Source organism: Symphalangus syndactylus, chromosome 22 (genome assembly GCF_028878055.3).
Source record: "Symphalangus syndactylus isolate Jambi chromosome 22, NHGRI_mSymSyn1-v2.1_pri, whole genome shotgun sequence".
Lineage (NCBI taxonomy): Eukaryota > Metazoa > Chordata > Mammalia > Primates > Hylobatidae > Symphalangus > Symphalangus syndactylus.
In genome coordinates, this window is record NC_072444.2 from 34,285,189 (window position 1) to 34,304,043 (window position 18,855).

The 18,855-nt window shown below is 64.8% G+C and overlaps 1 protein-coding gene across 2 annotated transcripts in view; it reads right to left on the minus strand.

The window, feature by feature from the left end:
- PLCH2 (phospholipase C eta 2) overlaps positions 1 to 10,587 on the minus strand; it is a 30,985-nt gene extending 20,398 nt beyond the window's left edge. Inside the window, exons 1-5 of one of the 2 annotated variants that reach the window (XM_055262575.2) lie at positions 8,238 to 10,587; positions 6,414 to 6,560; positions 5,059 to 5,301; positions 4,723 to 4,853; positions 100 to 270 (exon numbers count right to left, since the gene is read on the minus strand). In XM_055262575.2, coding sequence (XP_055118550.1) covers positions 100 to 270; positions 4,723 to 4,853; positions 5,059 to 5,301; positions 6,414 to 6,560; positions 8,238 to 8,361 — 816 coding nt within the window. In that variant the 5' untranslated portion in view covers positions 8,362 to 10,587. Of the gene's footprint in view, positions 1 to 99; positions 271 to 4,722; positions 4,854 to 5,058; positions 5,302 to 6,413; positions 6,561 to 7,247; positions 8,162 to 8,237 lie in introns of those variants that run through there. The other variant, XM_055262576.2, reaches the window with a different exon arrangement.
- Positions 10,588 to 18,855: the final 8,268 nt, after the last annotated feature.

Below are 18,855 nucleotides of genomic sequence, written 5' to 3' on the forward strand. Positions count from 1 at the left end.
AGCTCCCCCATCACCACTGTCCCCTGACTGAAGCTCAAAGCTCAGAACAGAAGGCGAGACCTGATGGCTGGCCCCCCAACACCTGCCCAGACAGCGCACCTTCTGCTCCGCCTGCAGGAAGTGCTGCAAGCTGGCGGCATCCAGGTGGTCCTTGTGGTTGCTGTAGGTCAGCATGAGCAGGTAGAGGTCCCGGCGGGTGGACATCATCTTGTAGAAGGCACAGAACTCTTCAAAACCCAGCGTCCCTTGGTGGTCATCCGTGTCCGCTTCCTGCAATGCAAGGCCTTGGGTCCCCATTGGCACCTCGACCAGGTCTGCATGCACAGGGGTCCTTCAGGACCACCCCGCTCCCCAGTCAAGACCAACACGCAAGCCCAGCCTCCTCTACCCCACTGCCCTTGTCACAGCCTCCAGTCACTCTCCAGGGCACGGGCCCACCCACCAAGAGGACAGCCCCATGAAAATGCAGAACTGACGCACCTGCCTGAAGCCATATGCTTTTCAACTTCAACCCACAGCCAACTCCATATACTCACCCCACACAGCAGTCAACACCACCCACACGGAAGCCAACATCACCCACATGGGAGCCAACACCTACACGGGAGTCAACAACACCCTACACGGGTCAACACCACCCACACGGGTCAACACCCCCCACACGGCAGTCAACACCCCCCCACACAGCAGTCAACACCCCCCACACGGCAGTCAACACCCCCACACACAGCAGTCAACACCACACACACGGGAGTCAACACCACCCACACAGGAGTCAACACCCCCCCACACAGCAGTCAACACCCCCACACGGGAGTCAGTGCCCCCCACACAGCAGTCAACACCCCCCACATGGGAGTGAACACCTCCACACACAGCAGTCAACACCACCCACACAGGAGCCAACACCATCCACACGGGAGCCAACACCACCCACACGGGAGCCAACAACACCCCAGCCAGGAGTCACCACCACCCACACAGGAGTCAGTGCCCCTCACATGGGAGTCAACGCCCCCCACAGAGGAGTCAATGCCACCTCACATGGGAGTCAACACCACCCACATGGAAGCCAACAACACCCCACCCAGGAGTCACCACCACCCACACAAGAGTCAACGCCACCTCACACGGGAGTCAGTGCCCCCCACAGGGGAGCCAACACCCCCCCACACGGGAGTCAACAACATACCCTGGGCTGGAGGCTGGGCAGCCCAGCAGAAACCCAAGGTGCTACAGGAGCCATGGGAGTCCCATAGCAGCAATAAAGTCCCCATGGAAGGGGATGCTTGAAATCCTTGAGCCCTAAGGATTGAGGACTTTGCCTCACAAGGGTATGGGAGCCCAGGGCTGGGCAGAGCAGGGTGAGAGCATGACCTGCTTGGAGGTGACATGGCCCCAGTGTGACACCCCAGCTCAGCCCCCACTCACGAGGAACACCAGGCCCAAAGGGATGCAGTGCCTAGCCCTGCTCTTCAAAGAGTTCCAGAGTTCAACATTTCAGGCAGGGGCAGCCCTGACCACTCGTTTCACGCCTGCCCAGCTGCTCAGCATCTTGAGGGGTCCTACACTCCCGGTGAGCCGCCTGGCACTCCAGCCCTATGCAGTGGAGGCCCAGTGGCCCTGGTCTTTGGTGGTCAAGACAGCTGGAGACAGCCCCAGTTTCAGAGCGCTGGGCCTCTGGCGCCCACTGAGGATGTGGCCAGAGATGGGACGGGCTTGCCTTGAAGGCAGATATGCCTTCAGATATGCCTTGAAGGCAGGGTTCCGCCCTGTGCCTGCTCACCCCAGGCCTGGCCACACCAACACCCAGCCGGCAGGTGTCCACCTACACTGGCTGAGTCCTCAGGCCTCCACGGAAGCCCCAGACTGGGCGCCCTGAGAAGCAGGAAATACCTCCAAAAGTTGAGGAGGTGCTGCATCCACCACAGCAGTAGTCTAGAGGCTTCGTGATTTGGGCTTCCAGACAAGCCCCACTGGGTCCTCTTCCCAGAGCCCACACAGGCTGAGGATGGCGTGCTCTCAGCAGCCCACCCAGGAGCTCCAAGGGGGCCTGTGAGGAGCCCAGAGTGGGGTCGAGGAAGCAGGTCACAAAGGGCCACCTGCACACTGGCCATGCCTCTCAAGACAGCTCAATGTCCTGGTCCACAGGAGAGCACCCAGGACCCCGCCTTGGCCTGCAGATGTGCCTCAGCTGAGCAGGAACCAGGGCCGGCTCAGCACCATGGACAGCAGCAGCCACCAGCCTGCCACTGGGGACCAGCCTTGCCTCCTCCCGTGGCCACGATCTGGGGTGGCCAGGGGTGGTGGTGCCAGCTCCCCTGGGATCCCCTCTGAGCCAGAGGAGTCACCAGTCAGATAGCCCCATCAGCCCCTTTGCCCCTGTCCCCAGGGCAGAGCCCTGGCTGCCACAAGCCCTACACCCATGGCTTGGCATGAAGGTGGGTCAGGACCCCAGGGGCAGGCTGTGTGCCCACACTAAGGCTGGGATGAGGCCAGCGTGGCATGAAGGGCCCAGCTAAAGCCACATGCGCTGGGGCCCAGCACACACCAGATGAAGCCCCGGGGGGCCTGGTGCGAGGTGTGAGGGTAGCCCCAAGTCTGGGGGTGCCCACTCACTGCACCCAGGACAGCCACGAGGGGACACACTGCAGCTCAAAGGGCTCCCATGGGACAGAGCCTGGGCTGATGGCCCTCCCAGGGGCCGTGGGACAAAGCCCAGGCCAGAGGCCCTCCCAGGGTCTGTGGCTGAGCTGGGCAGAGATGCAGCCCCCTCCACAGAGTGGCTATGTGCCAGGGTAAGCCACTCACTGCTGAGCAGGAACAAAAATGCTCGGACAGTGAGGCTCTCAGGGGGCCTGAGCCCAACCCTAGAATGCCCCTGACACAGTCACACGGCATCTTTTCTTTCCACAAAGGGAAGCCACTGCTGTTGAACGTGCACCTCGGCTGAGCCTGCCTCGGTGCCCACCCAGCACACTCTTTGGCAATTAGGACCCACTGGGTCCAGCCCATTTCCAGCCTTATCTTAGGTTTGATGAAATTAGCCTCAAGCCAAGTGTTTATCCACCATGCAGGTCTCTCTGATTAGGCCGTGCCAGGCAATGGGAGCTGTCTCCAGATTTCCCTACAGCGAAGCTGATGCCACTTCTCAGAGCCCCTCCAGCCTGGCTGCAGGCTCCTTCCCTCAGCTCTGCAGGGCCCAGAGAGGATGTAGTACAGATGGGCAGGGAGGCCCAGCGCTCTGAAACTGGGGCTGTCTCCAGCTGTCTTGACCACCAAAGACCAGGGCCACTGGGCCTCCACTGCATAGGGCTGGAGTGCCAGGCCGGTGACTTGACAGCAACAGCTGCCCTGCCATTCCTCTCCAGAGCCAGCCCTTCAGCCTGTCCTTGCCTCCGCCTGCCTGGGGTTCCCTTAGGGAGGTCTGGTTGGACCTTCAGGCCCCAGAAGCCACGCACACTCGTGCTGGATTCAGTGAGGGGCATCTGTCTCCTCCCACTCAGAGGCCACTCTGGAGCCTGCACCCTAAGCCAGCCTGCTGCCTGGGCCCTGGCACAGCCTCAACTCTATGGAGGGACCTGCTGGCCCCAGAGCTGCCCCTGAGCCTGAAATGTGGCTGGGGATGGCCCCAGGCAGGCAGGGAGAAGGGGCGCAGACGTGCAGACTCAGCCACCTGCCAGTCCCCACAGCCCAGCAGACTGTGTCCCCACTGGGGCCTTCACAAGCCCCGGGCAGTCCCCAGATTGTCTGCGAGCAGCCAGCCCCTAACTCATGCACACACCCTGTGCTGTGAGCAGGCCAGCCTCCCTTGTTCCAGCCAGGCATGACCAGCCATCTACAGTGAGAACAGGCAGCAGCTGGCAGGAGCTGGCAGGGGCTGGACACGGCGGAGCTGTCAGGCTGTGAGCATGTGTGTGCATGTGTGTGTGCATGTGCGTGCCTGTGTGCATATGTGTATGTGCACGTGTGTGCGCATATTTATGCACATGCATGCATGTGTGTGCGTGTGTGTGCGTGTATGTGCGCGTCAGAGACCCCAGGGCCTGGCACTTGCACCCACAGAACCCGCTTTCCAAGCTGCAGCAAAGCAGCAAGGACCCAGGGCCTGGTTTGCTGGCTCAGCCAGCACCGCCCGGAACCAGGACCTGCTGATGGGCAGAGTTTCTCTCCCCCGGCCCAGCAGGCTTTCCGGAAACAGAAACTAATTACAGACAATAAAGGCCGCAGCTCAGCTGAAGGCTGCATTTTCATAACTCCTAACATCAGGGTGGTTGGGTGAGGGTGGCGTGGGGAAAGTAACAAGAGCTGCTGCGCATCAAACTGGGCCCTGCCAGGGCTGGTGTACCCCCCCCCTCAAGGCTGCGGGGCTGGGGCCTGGGAAGGGGGTGCAGCTTCATTTGGGCACCTGCCCTGAATGCCCAGTCCACTCACCTGGCAGGGCCTGTGCCAGGTGCCGTGACCACTTTCCCCAGAGCTGGCAGAGCAGCCCCCGGCCCAGCTGCAAAGAGGCAGCACCTGGGCACCCACCTGCCCGCCTGCCACAGGCTGTGGGGTGGCTGGGCAGGCGGCCCCATCCTCAGCAGCCAGCTACCCTGTGCAGCTTGAGGGTACTGCCAGGGTCCCCTCCAGCTCAGTCAGGGCTGGCAGGCTCCCAGCCACGCAAGCACAGCCCCCGTGCAGCCCTGGCTCTGGAGCCCAGGTAGGACTCCCCCAGCTCACCCTGAACATCTGCTTCACCCTCTGCCGGGGCAGGTTCACGTTGAGCTTGTGCAGCAGCTGCAGGACCTCACCGATGCTCAGGCTGCCGTCCCCGTTCTTGTCGGCCTCGTCAAACGTCTGCTTCAGCCACTTTGGTGCCGAGTTAGGGGCCAACAGGGATCCACGGGCCCAGCCCTGACACCCCCACCCTCTGGCCTAGGGAGGAAGGAATAGGGGACCCCAGCCTACCAGCCACTTCCCCAGCGTGTGATCCGGCAAAGGGCAGGGCCCCCCCAGGGTGAGCAGCCAAGGGGCCAGTCCCCGGGTCTGCCCTGCCCGATAGGTGCCAAGGATATTGGTCCCTGGTGCGCTGGCGGCGAGCCAGGCTGTCCTCGTCGCTGATGCCGGCCATGAGGTAGCGCAGGCCAGTGACCCAGGTGCGCGCCACCTCGCTGCTGGTGGAGACCAGGTCCAGTGACTCACGGTGGCTGCCATGGTAGATGCTGAAGCAGCAGTTGGGGTCGAAGCTGCCGTCAGGGTAGCGCTGGAAGACCTCCGACTGCCGCCCCTCACTCACCTCCTGGATGGAGTCGATGGAGACTGTGGGGTGGGGAGGGAGCACGGATCAGGCCCCCAGGGGCCCAGCGTCCGCCTGCTGGCAGCCCCAACACAGCAGAGACCAAGCAGCCGGGAGCTCCTTGCCCACCTATGCAGGACCCTCGGCAGGGCTCAGGGTCCAGAGTTCAAGAACCAAGGGTGAAGATCTGCGAGACTGCACAGCCCCCCACGGCTGACCCATGTCCCTCCCCCTTTCCCTTTCCTGTGGAAAAGACACACACCCATGAGGGACAGCATCCACCTCCCTCCACCTGCAGCCCCCAGTGCCTGGCTGGCCCAGGGCTCCACGTTTAACCAGCACGTCTCCACATTTCCAAGGAAGCCCCTGGCCACCTCCGGGGCTCCAGCGCCGCAGGTGGGGACAGTGGCTCCAGCAACCCCCAGTTCCGGGCTCAGGTGCATCGAGGCTCTCGTGACCTCAGGTCCCCCTGGGAGCTCCGTAGCGCGGCTCTCTCCAGGGGCCCAAAGTGGCTACACACTTGGCAACTGCTGGGCTGAGGCCTTGCCTGGCATGCCTGAGTCCTGACCGTCAGTAAAGCCAGCAGAGACCCTAGCCGCGCCCTGATCCCAGCCCTTGAGGACTGCCATGTCTCTCCCCAAACCGTGGGACGCTACCGGTTCCCTGTGTGCCTCAACCCTGCCCGCCCACCCCCTGCACAGAGCCTTCATCTCAGATGGCCCCTGCTCCCTCCAGCGGCCCTGCCCAGTGGCTGTCTGAGCCACCGTTTGCACCCATGCCCATCCATTAGCACACCTCTGCAGAGGTCGTTCCTGTTTATGGGGAGCTGTGACCTCCCCAGCTAGATGGACTATGCTGTGCCCCTCCTTCCAGCCCAGCACTCAGCACAGGGCTGGGCACAGTGCTACTCGGTCCTCACTGAGTCCCAGGAAGCTCTGCCAGGCGGGCAGGGGGCCTGGATCCCTCCCACCCCACAGCCCGAGGTCACTGTGGATCCCCAAGGCCACTGAGCCCAGAGGTGTCCAGGCCTAGGGTCTCGCTGCTCCTCAGCCACCAGTGGCTGCCCTGGGAGGGTCCCTACCCTCGTGTCCCCCTGGGGACTCTGACCTGCCCCCACCCCAGGGCTCCCACTCACTCTTGGCCTTCTCGTTCTTGCGTGAGGGCCTCCAGCGGATGCAGGAGCGGTGCTCGTCCAGGTAGTAGAAGCGGACCAGGCCCTTGGAACCGCCACGTAGCTTCACCATCTGCATCCCCTCTTGCATGGCACCCATGCACCGCTCCACTGGACACGGGAGAGACACGGCCGTCAGTGGAGGCACGGCCACTCCTCACCTCGCCCAGCCCCGCCCACACCACCCTGCCAGTGACAGGGCAAAGGCCAGAGCCCAGGGCCACCTCCACCCCAGGTGCCGGCTTGCCTGGGTCACACAGCTCAGCTGGGCCCTGCCACTCCTCCCCAGATGGTCCTGGGAACTGAGGGCCCTGCTCCCCGCTCTGCTCGGCCACCTGCCACTCCCACCACCTCCTGGACCCGTCCTAGCAGCCCTGGGAAGTAGCGCTGGGCCTGGGGCCCCAAGAGCCACCACTCAGACGGAGCCAGCACTGAACTCAACAGTGGGAAGGCCAGGCACGAGGCAAGACAGATGAGGTGGCTGGGCCGGCTGTCTGGGGCCATAGTGCAATGGAGGCCCCTTGCCAGGGGCAGGGTGGGCCTAGCAAGCAGCAACCCCATGCCCCTGCCCCCACCCCCGGCCACAGGCGGCTCCTGGGAGCAGTCGCATTCCTGAGTGCCTGTGCCCCTGCCTGGGGCATCTCCAGGAAAGCCCCCACCCCTCATGTGCAACAAGGGCCACGAATGGTGCCACGAATGTCCACGTCCCAGGCCCCGCACAGCTGTATGGACTTAGGAGGCTGTGGTGCCGGATCCGAGCTTCACAACCCCTCCCCTCCCCTCCCCCAGGCCGCCTGCCTCGCTCCTTCTCTCTCCTCCTCTCTCCATTCAGCCTCCTGCTGTAGCTTGCCCCAGGTGAGGGGGCTGCAGGCTCCAGGGAGTCCAGGCCAGAGTCAGCTGTTCCAGCCCAGGAACAGACTGGTCCCACCCCCTTGGTTCCTGCACACCTGCTCACAGAAAGCCCGGGTCCCAGAGGTACCATCTGCTAAAGCACAGAGACGTTAATCCCCGCCCCAGGTCTGCACGCTGAGGGACCCTGCGGGGGGCATTGTGGAGGATCAAGGGTAGTACTGGCCAGGCCTTCTTGGGGAAGCTACTACGTGATCACGAGCAGAGGGGAATTGAAGGATTGAAGGCATGGCATAGGGGGCTGGGCTCTCCGGGGCACATGGGAGGTGAAGATGCAGGTATGGCTGCAGGGATTTAGGAGAGGGGTGAGGCAGGACACAGGGGCAGGGGGCGGGCAGAGGCCTGCAACAGGGCAGCCTGGACAGGACCCTGTCTGCCTCTGGAGCAGAGAGCTGGCAGGCCAGCCCAGACCGGGGCCCTCCACAGGCCACCACAAGACACACACTCCGCCCTCCCAGCCATGCCCAGCCAGTCTCCTCTGCAGTCTCCTAACGGCAAGGGCCCCTATATCCAGCACCAGGATGCCAGCCCAGCCGCCTGGGCTGCAAGCACCACTGATCCCCAGAGCACAAGGGACCCCCTCAATGAGCGCGTTGGAGCCACCTGAGATCTCCCCGCGCCCCCTTGGGTTCAGCCCCCAGGCCCTGCAGTTGCCTGGGAGACCGAGGTGTGCTGAGCGCGCCTCTGAACGGCTGAGGGGCAGGGCCGGCCGACGCTGCTGGACCCACATGACCCCTACAGCACCAAGGGGGACAGGGGAGGTGAGTACAGGATGGGAAGGAGGCCCAGGCTTCCCCCACCTCCAGGAGCAGCCCCCACCCACCAGGCACCTGGACAGGGCCAGTACTCAGCCCAGGCCACTCCCCTGCCCCTTCTTACCCAGGGGGCCGAGCTGCCACTCTGAAGACAGCACCACACTCCCTCCAACCCAGAGGAGCACCTCCGCCAGCCAGGCCACCGTTCCCTTGGTCCGGCTGTCAGGGGAGGGCCAGGGGCCAGACATGGCCTGATGACAGCTGGGCCTGCTTCACGGAGGCCACAGAGGCCCCACTGGCCCTCAGGCAGCGGAGGTCAGGCAGCGGCAGTGCTGACGGCAGGAACTCCGTGAGGCCTTCTCTTCCCCTCCTCTTCCTCCTCCTCAGGGCCCTCCGAAGCCCCCACAGGGCTGTGCCTGGGCCCGGCTGGCATTGGCCTGACCGTCACCTGCTGTCCTGATGGCCCCCAGGCCAGCCTATACACCCTCCAGGGCCACCAAGAAGTCCCTGACGCAGCCGCCTCCCAAGGCTGGGGGAGCAAAGGACCTCAGACCCGCCCAGCCCCGGGCCCAATCCCTGCGCTAATCCCAGCTCCAGCCCAGCTGGCGGAGGATTTAGGCCGAGGGAACTCCCAGCTGGGGACCAGAGGGCACTGGGGAGGCAACTGTGTTTCCCAAGGCCCCAGGCCACCAGACCCACGTCAGGGCTGCGGGACAAGAGCAGGACCAACGGGAGGGCCCTCCTGGGACCCAGAGAACGCAACTGGAAGGCCTGCGGGTACCGTCCTCAGAGGACCCTGTGTGGGGTGGGCCTCCCCGCCATGCGCCCACCACAGATACCGAGGCTGGGCCTGGAGTGGTCCCTGCCCTCACCCCCATCCCTACTTTTGGGGACCTCTGAGTGGATCCCCAAAGTCCAGAGGCAGGTGGCCCGGAGTGGGGGCAGAAGCTCACCTCATCCCTGCAGCGCCCAGCCCCTGTGGCTGGAGAGGAGAGCCAAGCCGGAGCCCTTACAGCGACAACTCCCAGCCCAGGCCCAGGATATGGGACCCTGAGCCTGGGTTGGGGTCTCCATGTCTCCCTCATGCAGCTGCAGCCCCAGCCTGACCTTTCTCCACGGTCACTGAGCCGTGGCGGAGGAGGCGGCCCCATGCCCAGGGCACGTTTGTCCCCGCATTCTGCCCTGCAGGGATGACAGCCGTCTGACCTGGAGAGGGGCCTCGCCCAAGGAGGACCCACCCCACCGTCTCAGCTCCCACTGAGGTGAGGACCCCAGGTCCCACTGCCACCAGGACCACACAGCCCACCCTGTTTACTGGCCTGGCACTCAGGACAGCACAGGCTTTCCCATCCCTGAGTCCAGGCCGGGACACCAGGGAATGGGAGGTGGGCAGACCCCGGCTGAACACCAGCCACCGGTGTCCTGGCCGTGCCCATTCTTCGTGACCACGCTGTGGGGAACCCTGCCGTTCTTCCCACCCACTGCCCAGGCTCTACTGGCTCCAGCAACAAGGACTGCAAGGTCCCGGGCAGCTGCCCTCCTGCCCCCCACACCAGGGGAGGAGTTTGGCCTGCAGAGCTCAGGACAGGCAGGTGCCAGGGCTGGGCATCCTGGCAGAGCCCTGGGGCCAAGGTCAGGCGTGGGAGGTGGCAGTCCCTGAGGAGATGGCCACGCATCTCCGGCTGACCACTGACGACCGGGGCCACACCCAGCCAGATCAGATGCAATCAGCAGAGCCAACCCAGGCCCCCACCAGGGGCCCCGTCATAGGCTCTGCTGCTCTTGGCGGAAGCAGGTCAGCAGGCGTTTCTGGGCTCTTCCATGGAATTAGATTAGGGAGCCATGAGCCGTGGGGAGAGGAGAGGGGCTGGAGTCCCGGGCGTCCTCAGGAAGACAGGGCTTTAAGGAAGGCCACCGTGTAAGGGGCAGCACAGGGGCCAAGAGGTGGCCTGAAGGCCTGGAGACAGACCAGATGGCCACAGCCCTGGCCCAGGGCCCCTGCCCACCTCACACTGGGCTGCTGCAGGCTTCCACTCTGACCCAGGGGGTCCAGTTCTCCTTCCTGCACCTCAGAGTCCTCCTGGACTGGGACACACCTGCTCTTCCCTCACCCTGGGACTGGCCCCAGCTGGGGGTGCTCCCGTCTCTCACCCATCCCTCCTCGATGCTCCCCAAGGCTGGGCTTCTGCCTCCTCTCTCCCTCCCTCCCTTGAGCTCTCAGCCACTAGCTGATCCCCCATCAGCTAGGGTTAAGGCTTGGAGGCCCCCACCTGCCTGGGCAGGGGTTCTGAGAGGGGCCACACATAGAGTGCCTGGCCCCAGCCCCACAACGTGGGGCCCAGGCTCCTGCACCCAGGCCCCCTGACCTCCTCAGCAGCAGAGTCAGAATCCTCCACTGACCAGGCGGGTGGAGGCCTGGCTAATCCTTCCTGACACAGGCCTCTGCAGGGGGCTGCCCTGCCTGCCCTAAGGACCAAAGGAACCGCCCACTCCCCTCCAAAACTCAGGCAGGCACAGAACCGAAGCTGCAGAGTGAAGCTGGGAGTGCCCCAGGCCAAGAGACGTGGCAGGGGCCCAGGCCCAGGGACTTAAGAACCCCTCCCCACGTGCTGCCTGTGAGCCGGCCCAGGGCCCAGCCCAGCCCCCACACAAGGTCACGGAGTGGGTTGCCCCACCCCCATGCCAGCAGGCGAGCCCAGCCCCACAGCCTGCCCGGACCGGCCCTCATGCCCACCTGCCTGCCCTGAGCCAGGGGCCGGCCATCCCAAAAGCCCACGGGGAGGCCAAGGAAGCCACACTCTGCTCTGCAGTTCCACACAGGGCCCAGCCCTCAGCCATGGTCCACACCCACCCCCAGGCCGCCTCGGCCCCTCCCGTGAGCCTGAGCCAGGACACCTGATGTGGGAGCTCAGGTGGGATTGTAGCAACGCACCTGGCTGTGGGCCCACACGGGGGGCCAGACTGGGAGGGGCCGGCAGTCCTGGTCAGGCAGATATAGGCTCCGTCGGGAAAAGGAGGGCCCTGGCTCACCCACTGCTTCCCCAGGTCCCTGCACACCACAGTGGGCCTCCCCAGTCCTCAGAGCGCTGCCTGACCCCGGGACATCCCTGGGGCAGGGACCTCGAAGTCCTCCTCCCTGCCCAGTCCCTGTGAGGCCATGACCCAGCACACAGCAGGTGCTGGCTGGACACAGGTGGACAGGGAGGGACAGGCAGGACAGAGGCGGCTAAGGCCACCAGGCCTGCTCTGAGGAGGTGACAGGAGCCAGCGTCCACACTGGTGTCTTGGGTCCAGCTCTTGAGGGTCTGGCTGGCTTCAGCCTTGGGCCTGGAGAAGCCTCCCACACGGATGCACCCAGACGGGCGGACGGGCAGACAGACGGGCAGACGGGGCCGCACCCCAGTTGGGGAGAGTGCACAGGAGGGCTCTGCAGGCCCCAGGGTGACACGCAGAGGAAGGCGCCCGTGATTCCCTGGACTCGGCCCCCGCACCTGGGCTGCACCGGCCCGCCCTGACTGCCTGGCCCTGGCGGCTGCTGGGAAGCAGGGGTCCTGGACCTGCCCCCGACCTTGGGTTGTCCTCCCTGTCTCAGTGCCTCAGTTTCCCCACTGTGAGAAGTTTGCTCCTGCAGCCCCTTCCTTTCTTCCCAAGGCTGGAACCGGGCAGGTGGCAGCTGATTAGAGGAAGAGCGTGCGCTGTCAGAAGCCATGGCAGTGTTGGCTTAATTTTGTTTTTATGGTGGAGATCGATCTTGTCCTAACACAGCAGGCAGCACGGGCCTCGAGGCTGTCATCAACAAGGGGCCGGTGGTGGCTCAGCATCTCCGCCTCTCCCCTGGGGAAGGCTGGAAAATAATTGAATCTTCCAACAAAACCCACAAATCACACCCACAGGCCTCCCGGCGTGTACACACACACCCAGGGCAGCTTTGGGTACTGCAGCCCCTCCCACGACGGGCACGGGGACTGCACACGCCCCTCCACCGACCTCTTCCATTCACAGAGGCCCCACCTCTTCCAGGCCTGTCCAGAGGTGGCCCTGGCTGCCTCTAAGCCCCCTCCTCTCCCGATGCTTGCTGCCTTTCAGCAGGACTTTTCAAAGGACCTCCCTGGGCCCACCCGTGTCTCCCTCCGAAGCCCCCACAGGGCTGTGCCTGGGCCCGACTGGCATTGGCCTGACCGTCACCTGCTGTCCCGATGGCCCCCAGGCCAGCCTATCCACCCTCCAGGGCCACCAAGAGTCCCTGAGGCAGCCGCATCCCAGGGCTAGGAGAGCAAAGGACCTCAGCAGCAGTGAGGCATGAGGGCCGGACACTCCTGCAGCCGTTCCTGGACTGTCTTCTTCCACAGCCCCCGTGCCCCTCGCAGCCCCAGCATCCCCCTCCTGTGCTGCCCCCAAGGGCCGGCCCAGCATGCAGGAGGGGCTGAGGCTGTGCTTGGGTGGACGGGAGGGAGGAGGAAGTGGCCACCTTGCCCCAGCCACGGTGCCCACTGGAGATCAGCCGGGCCCCTGGACTGGCGCCGCACGGGAGGGAGGGCCGGGCCCACACACATATGGCGGAGATTATTTAAACGTCTGAGAGAAGCGACTTGTCCCCCCGCACGTCTGGGAGCCTCCGCCCCAACTATTTTTATTTTATCAGGAGTGTGAGTCGGTGCCTCGAGCCCTCCCCGCAGGCAGGACCCCAGGGTGGTCGTGCTAGGAGCCCAGGGATCCCGGAACCAGGCTGGGCCTGAGGGGTCCCAGCAAGGGCAGGGGAACCAAGGGCAAGTGCCTGGGGCCCGTGGGGCTGGGGCCACCCTAGACACACCTGGAGGGCACCACAGGGACAGACGCTCTGCCCTGTCCTCTGGCAGCGCCCTCCGTGTGGCAGCCACTCCAGCTCTCAGCAGGAGGTGGGGGCGTTGTGGAGGGAAGGGCCTGACCCCATGGCAGTACCCAGCTCGGCAGGGGAGCAGGCCGGAGGGGGCCCTGGGGCCTGACTTTGTTCTGCCCCCTTGGGTGGCTCCTGGTCCGTGTGCACAGAGCCCTGGGGGAACTGGAACGGCCAGTGCCCCAGAGGGTGGGGACAGATTCTCGATGGCCAGCCATACTCCATCGGCTGTGCCGCCTGACCTGCCCTCCACCTTCCACCGGCCACAGAGCAGGGGGAGGACAGCAGCCAGGCTCATGCTCCCCTGGTGGCCCAGCTGGTGCTAGAAGGATCTGGCTCCCACAGGGCCCAGAGGGAGGGCCAGCAGACACCTTTCTTCTGTCATCTGGCCACCCGGTGTGGAGGGATGGACAGGAGGGCTTGTGATGGTCACAGGTGTCCAAAGAAGTCCCAGTTGCACAGAAAGGTGCCCCTCGTCAGGAACTTAAGGCCACTGGACCCTCCAAGCAGCCAGCAGTGGCAAGTGGGCAGGATGGCCTCTGAGGCCAGGTGACCCGTGCCCTGTACCTTCCCCCAGAGCAGCCCCTTCTTGTGCAGGTGGGCGCCTGCCCAGCCCTGGCCTCCACACTCTCCAGCTGGCCCCCTATGGCCAAGGGGGTCTCAACATCTGGCCTTTCTCTGGCCACTTCAGGACAGCCAGGGCCAGGTCCCCATCTCAGTGAGGGTCCCTCCCAGAGTGGGCTCCCCTTCCTGCCCCCTCGCTGTCCCCAGCCATCCCTAGCTGGTGGCAGCCCAGCTCACAGCGGCGGTATTAATCGCACCTGACAGCCCCGTCAGGGAGGGGACCCTATTAATAGCCCATTTCACGGCTTTCCCTCCCACCGCAAGTGTCCCCCATTGTGTGTCCCTGGAGGCTCCTGTCCCTGCCACAAGCCACTGGCTTCTCTGAGGCCCTGGCTGCCTCTGCCCTCACTGAGCAGGGCATGGCCAGCAGGGGCATTGCACCCGCCTGGCCTGGGGCTCTCTGAAGGCAGATGCACGGCTTTGCCCCCAGCCACTGTCCAGGACACCCCAGAGGAGCTGCAGAGGGAGCCAGGCTCGTGGCAGCCACAGTGGGGGAGCCTTTCCTGAAAAGTCACCAGATGGAGCCTGGCCTGCCAGCTGGGAGAGAGGGATCTCCTGCTGAGTGAGGGGAGGGGGCTGCAGCTCCAAGGGGAGGGTCCTCGGGCCAAGTGGGTGGAGCCAGCCCTGCCCCCAGCCCAGAACCAGGAGCAGGAGGGAGGGTGGCAGCTGGGCCACTGCCAGGCAGAGCAGGAACGGAGCCACGAGGAGGCGAGGAAACAGGAGGCTGAGGCCGCCACATCCGTCCCGGCACGGGGCTGCTCTTCCCGGCCAGAGCACCCCAGGCCACCGCCAGGCCGGGGAGCAGCTTCCTCGAGCAGCCCCATGAATGCTCTGCCAGAGAGTCTCAGACAGAGAGGGTGTCCTGGAGATGGAGCTGGCCCTCCGAGCTTCCCTGCCTGAAGTTTCTGGCATCTTGTATAGTCGTTCCATCCCTGTCTGGACCTCCCTGCTCAAGCTGGCCCTGGGGCTGGGCTGGCTGCCCTGTCTCCCACTCCTGCCTTTTGGGAGCCAGTGAGGTGCTCCCTGGGTCGGCCCCCACCCACACACCAGCTGACCCAGGAAGGGCACAGGGCTGCCCCTGAGAACTGGGCCGCCCGAAACCCAGCCCTTGGTCAGCTCCACAACAGGGGCCTGAAAGTCGGAGCAGCCAGGGGCCTGATCAATGTGAAATCAAGACCACTCAAGTCCCTCAGAGGTGTGTTCCTGGGTCGCCAGTTCTGAGCGGTGGAAGGGACCTACTCCCAGGACAGTGTGGCCACCGTCCCCAAGTCAGGGCTGCATCATGGTGCCTGGGACCTGCCTGCTGAAAGAGCCCCCTGTGGCCCTCACCCAGGTGCTGCTCTCTGGGGCAGAGCTGGAGGGGGTTCCACAGTCCCACCAGAGTGGCTCACTTTTGTCTCCAGTGACCGTCAGCCACAAGGCCCCCTCTTGGGGTCTTCACCCAGCTAGCATGGAGGCCCCCACGCCTGGGGCCACTGCGGTGAGTGACTTCTCAGGAGCCAGAGGAAACGTCCTGTCCTGGGGATGGTGTCCACCAACTCCACCCTGCCCCCACGCAGGAGGCCCGCGCCCACTCGCCTTTCCCACACAGGAAGTCCATCCAGCCGGCGGGAGCCCACGTACGCAGTGCTGGGAGCAAAATCCCGGGAAGAAACAGGCACGTTGGATTACTCATCCCCTTCCCCAACCCCTCCCCCAGCCCACCCTCAATGAAGGTGGAGCCATTGGGCCTGGGTCCCCGAGAGGGCCCCAGGCACCCCACACACACCTGCCCCAGCAAAGGGCACTGCCCGGGCAGGGCCGGCCCATGGCTTCTCCAGGAGAAGGTGCCAAGAACTGGGACGCCATCGTCATCAGCTCATTAGCTGTGCAGATGGAGGGCTGGACCCAGGACACCGGCCCATCTGCTCCGTCCTCGGCGGCACGTGGAGTCTGTAAGGACCGTTCTGCTGGCTCCCTTCCCTCTGCCCAGAGGATGCAGGCACGGAGGGTGGGCTCAGAGCCACTCCCGCCACTGCCCCCTCCTAAGACTAGGCCCTTCCCTGGCCAGCTGCAGACCCCAGGTGTGCTGGGTCTCCTGGAACCTGGGGCTTTGAGGCCACCTGGCAGCAGCCAGCCCCTGTCCATAGCACGCAGGCATCCTGAGCCCAGTGGCCAGCGCAGGGCAGTGACTCCAGGGAGCTCTCTGCAGGCCAGACAGGCAGGAACCAGGGACACCGTGCCCAGGAGAGCCCTGGGATGGGGGCTGCGGTCAGCCAGTGGGTGCACCTGGAGTGACCTGAATATACAGTCCATCCTACAAACAGTGTCTTCCCAGCAGCCCTGGTTACACCTGCCACGCTATCCTCTATTCAGAGAGGGCACCTCCACTGGGGGTGGGACAGAGGAGGGGACAGGCACCCTGGAGCAGCTGCACAGGCCAGGCACAGCATGACCACTTTGCAGACATGCTTGCTCTGAATGCTCACAGCCACGCTGTGAAAGCACCCCATGCTATCCCTCTCGCCCATGGAGGCTCAGAGAGGCTCAGTCTCTTGTGTGAGGTCACACGGTTCATCAGAGGCAAAAACCAGCAACCCGTCCCCAGTCTGCCCAGCAGCAATGCCATGTCCCACCCCACATGTCCATGCCAATCAGAGGGCAGAACAAGCAGGTTCCAAACCACCAGGAGGCAAGTTCCTACTGTCCCTGGAAACCCAGGAAGTTCCTGCTGGTGTCCAGCCTGAGCCACTCCTTCTGCAGCCGTGGCCACTGTCCCCCTTCACCTTTTCCTCTCCCCGCCCCTGGCCGAGAGCTAGCGCTGTTTTTGAGGAGCTGGAGACCCTGCCCCAGCCAATGCTGAAGGGGCCTGCCCAGGATGCCCTTCGGAAGCTCCTGCTGTGAACAGCCCCTGGGCTCCCACCACCCCTGCTGCTCTGCTCTGTCTGCGCAGGGCAATGTCTGGCTCCCAGGTCAGGAAAGCGTGACAGATTACAGCAAGAAATCTCCAACCTGGAGCGGAGCGGGATGGGCCAGACCAGAGTGTAACTCCAGGGAACCCTGAGGACGCACATCAACTGCAGGTCCCCAGAGAAAGCAGCAGCTGTCCCTGTCCATGGTGCTGACTGCAGCTCAGGGCCACTTCTGCCAACCTGGATCAGGGGCTGGGGTGGGGTTGGGCCAGGAGAGCCCCCAGAGCCAAAAGCCAGAGCCTACCAGCCCCTGGCACCCCCAGACCCCAGACCTGCCCCCCAAGCAGTGTGCATCCGCTGGGATCAAGCTGGAGGTCAGGACCCGTGTTGGCATGGCTGGGGGTGCTTCCCCTACCGCCCCCCTGGACTGTGTTGGATACCTTGCAGGGAGCAGACCCTCTTGCTTCCAGGTGTCAGCACAGGGGCAGATGAGGCAGGGTGGGGGCGCCAAGGGGTGGGGGCAGCATCCCTCCTCCGGGACCAAGTCTGAGGGATGTGCAGGTAATGGGGTCATTGGGCCATGCTCGCGGAGACCCTGCTGGGAGGAGCTCTGCACTGCCCACGAGGGGTCAGTGGGTCACCAGTGAACAGGTCCGGTCCTGGGTGGGTCACCAGTGAACAGGTCCGGTCCTGGGCTCCCCACGGGGACCATCACAGCCCCCTTCTGGGACCCCACCTGCCCCCTTACCTTGGTCCTGGCTGAGCCCACCTGGGGGCCCAGGCTCTTCCATGGCCGGCGGGTGCCAATCCCAGTTACCGGCACGCCCCTTGGGACACCGGGCCCTGTGCTGGCCCCCGGCGTCCCCTGAGCCCCAGCCCGAGCAGGGGCACCCCGCGCGCAGAGCCCATGCCGATCGCAGCCCCACACGCTGCCGCGCCCGTGAGGAAGGCGAGGGAAAGGCGGGACGGGGCCGCCGCTGGGACCGCCCCTCCCATGGGAGCCCCGCCCACTTAACCCTTGGCTGCCCAGCCCGGGCCCAGCAGCCTCTGCTGGAGTTGGGAGGGAGGGCACCTGGGCCGGGGTCTCTGGCGGGAGCTGTGCTGGCTCCGCTGAGAGGCCAGAAGGGGAGGAGGGTTGGCTGCTGGCTCTTCCCATAGCAGCTTGAGCGACCACCCACCGTCCATCCTGTCCTCCCTCCCTCCCTTCCGGCGGGGCTCCTCCTACTGAGGGGTGGCTGCACCCCCAGGACCAGAGCCAAATGCTCCCTGGCTGGCTGCCCCTCTACCACAGGGCCCCTCTGGTCATTACACCCCAGGCCCCGCAGGCTGCAGCCAAGAAGAGCCACTCACCCCAGGAGGGCCTCTGGGAAGGGCTGAGCACTGCCAAGGGTCATTGAGGTGACATTTCACGGGCTGCCCTGGGGGGCGTCCAGCATTGGGGTAGGCCAAGTCCCAGCAATAGCTCCTGGTGATGGTGACCGTGACGGCTGCAGCCCTGCGTGCTGCTACACCCCTTCCTGTGTAGCAGCACATCCCATGACGGGTGTTCTGAAAGGTACCACCTCTGCCCCAAGGGGCCTTGAGCCCCCATCCCAGAGCGCGGCCTGGGACGCTAGTGTGGACGCTGAGCCCCGGATGTGGGCAGGGCAGGCAGGCATGCAGGCCTGAGCAGGAGGATGTGGGGCTGCCTCTGGGCTCTCTGAGCCGCTGCCACCTCAAGGTGTGACCACCTCCTGCCATGCGGGGCCCCAGGTATGGAGGGGGAGGGGAGCCACCAGCAGCTGCAGTCACCACCTGGGTCCTGCCAGGGAAGGCCCCTGGGCTCAGCTGCCTGGCACCCTTAAAGGAGCTGCCTCCTGCCTTCACCACCACTCAGGGTGGCTTAGGACCCTCGGCTGGACCAGCCCCTGCCCTGGGCTATTGGGACCTGCCCTCGAGAATGAACAGTCTCTCTCACGACCCATTCGGCACAGCCAGGGTCCCAGGGCCTGTGTCCACCTGGCTGGGCACAGCTGCGAGAAGGGAGGAGCGGCCCCCTCCCTCTGGGCCCCCGGTCTCAGTGGGTTCCGGTGCTGAGCTGAGTGGCAGGGCTGAGGGGAGGCCAGGCCACAATGGGGGCTGTCCAGGCAATGACACTGCAGTGCGCGTGTGCCAGAGGCAGCCAGTGGCCCAGGAGCAACAGGCGTCCCAGCATCCCCCACACCTGGGCTCTGTGTGTCCCCTGGGACAGTCCGCTCAGGAAAGGACCAGCAGCCCCAAGTCTCAGAAGGGAGAAACTGAGGTGGGGAGAGGAGACAGAAGGCGAAAGCCACAGACACGCCCGAGGGTGGGAAGGAGGGAGAGAGGTGTGCGGG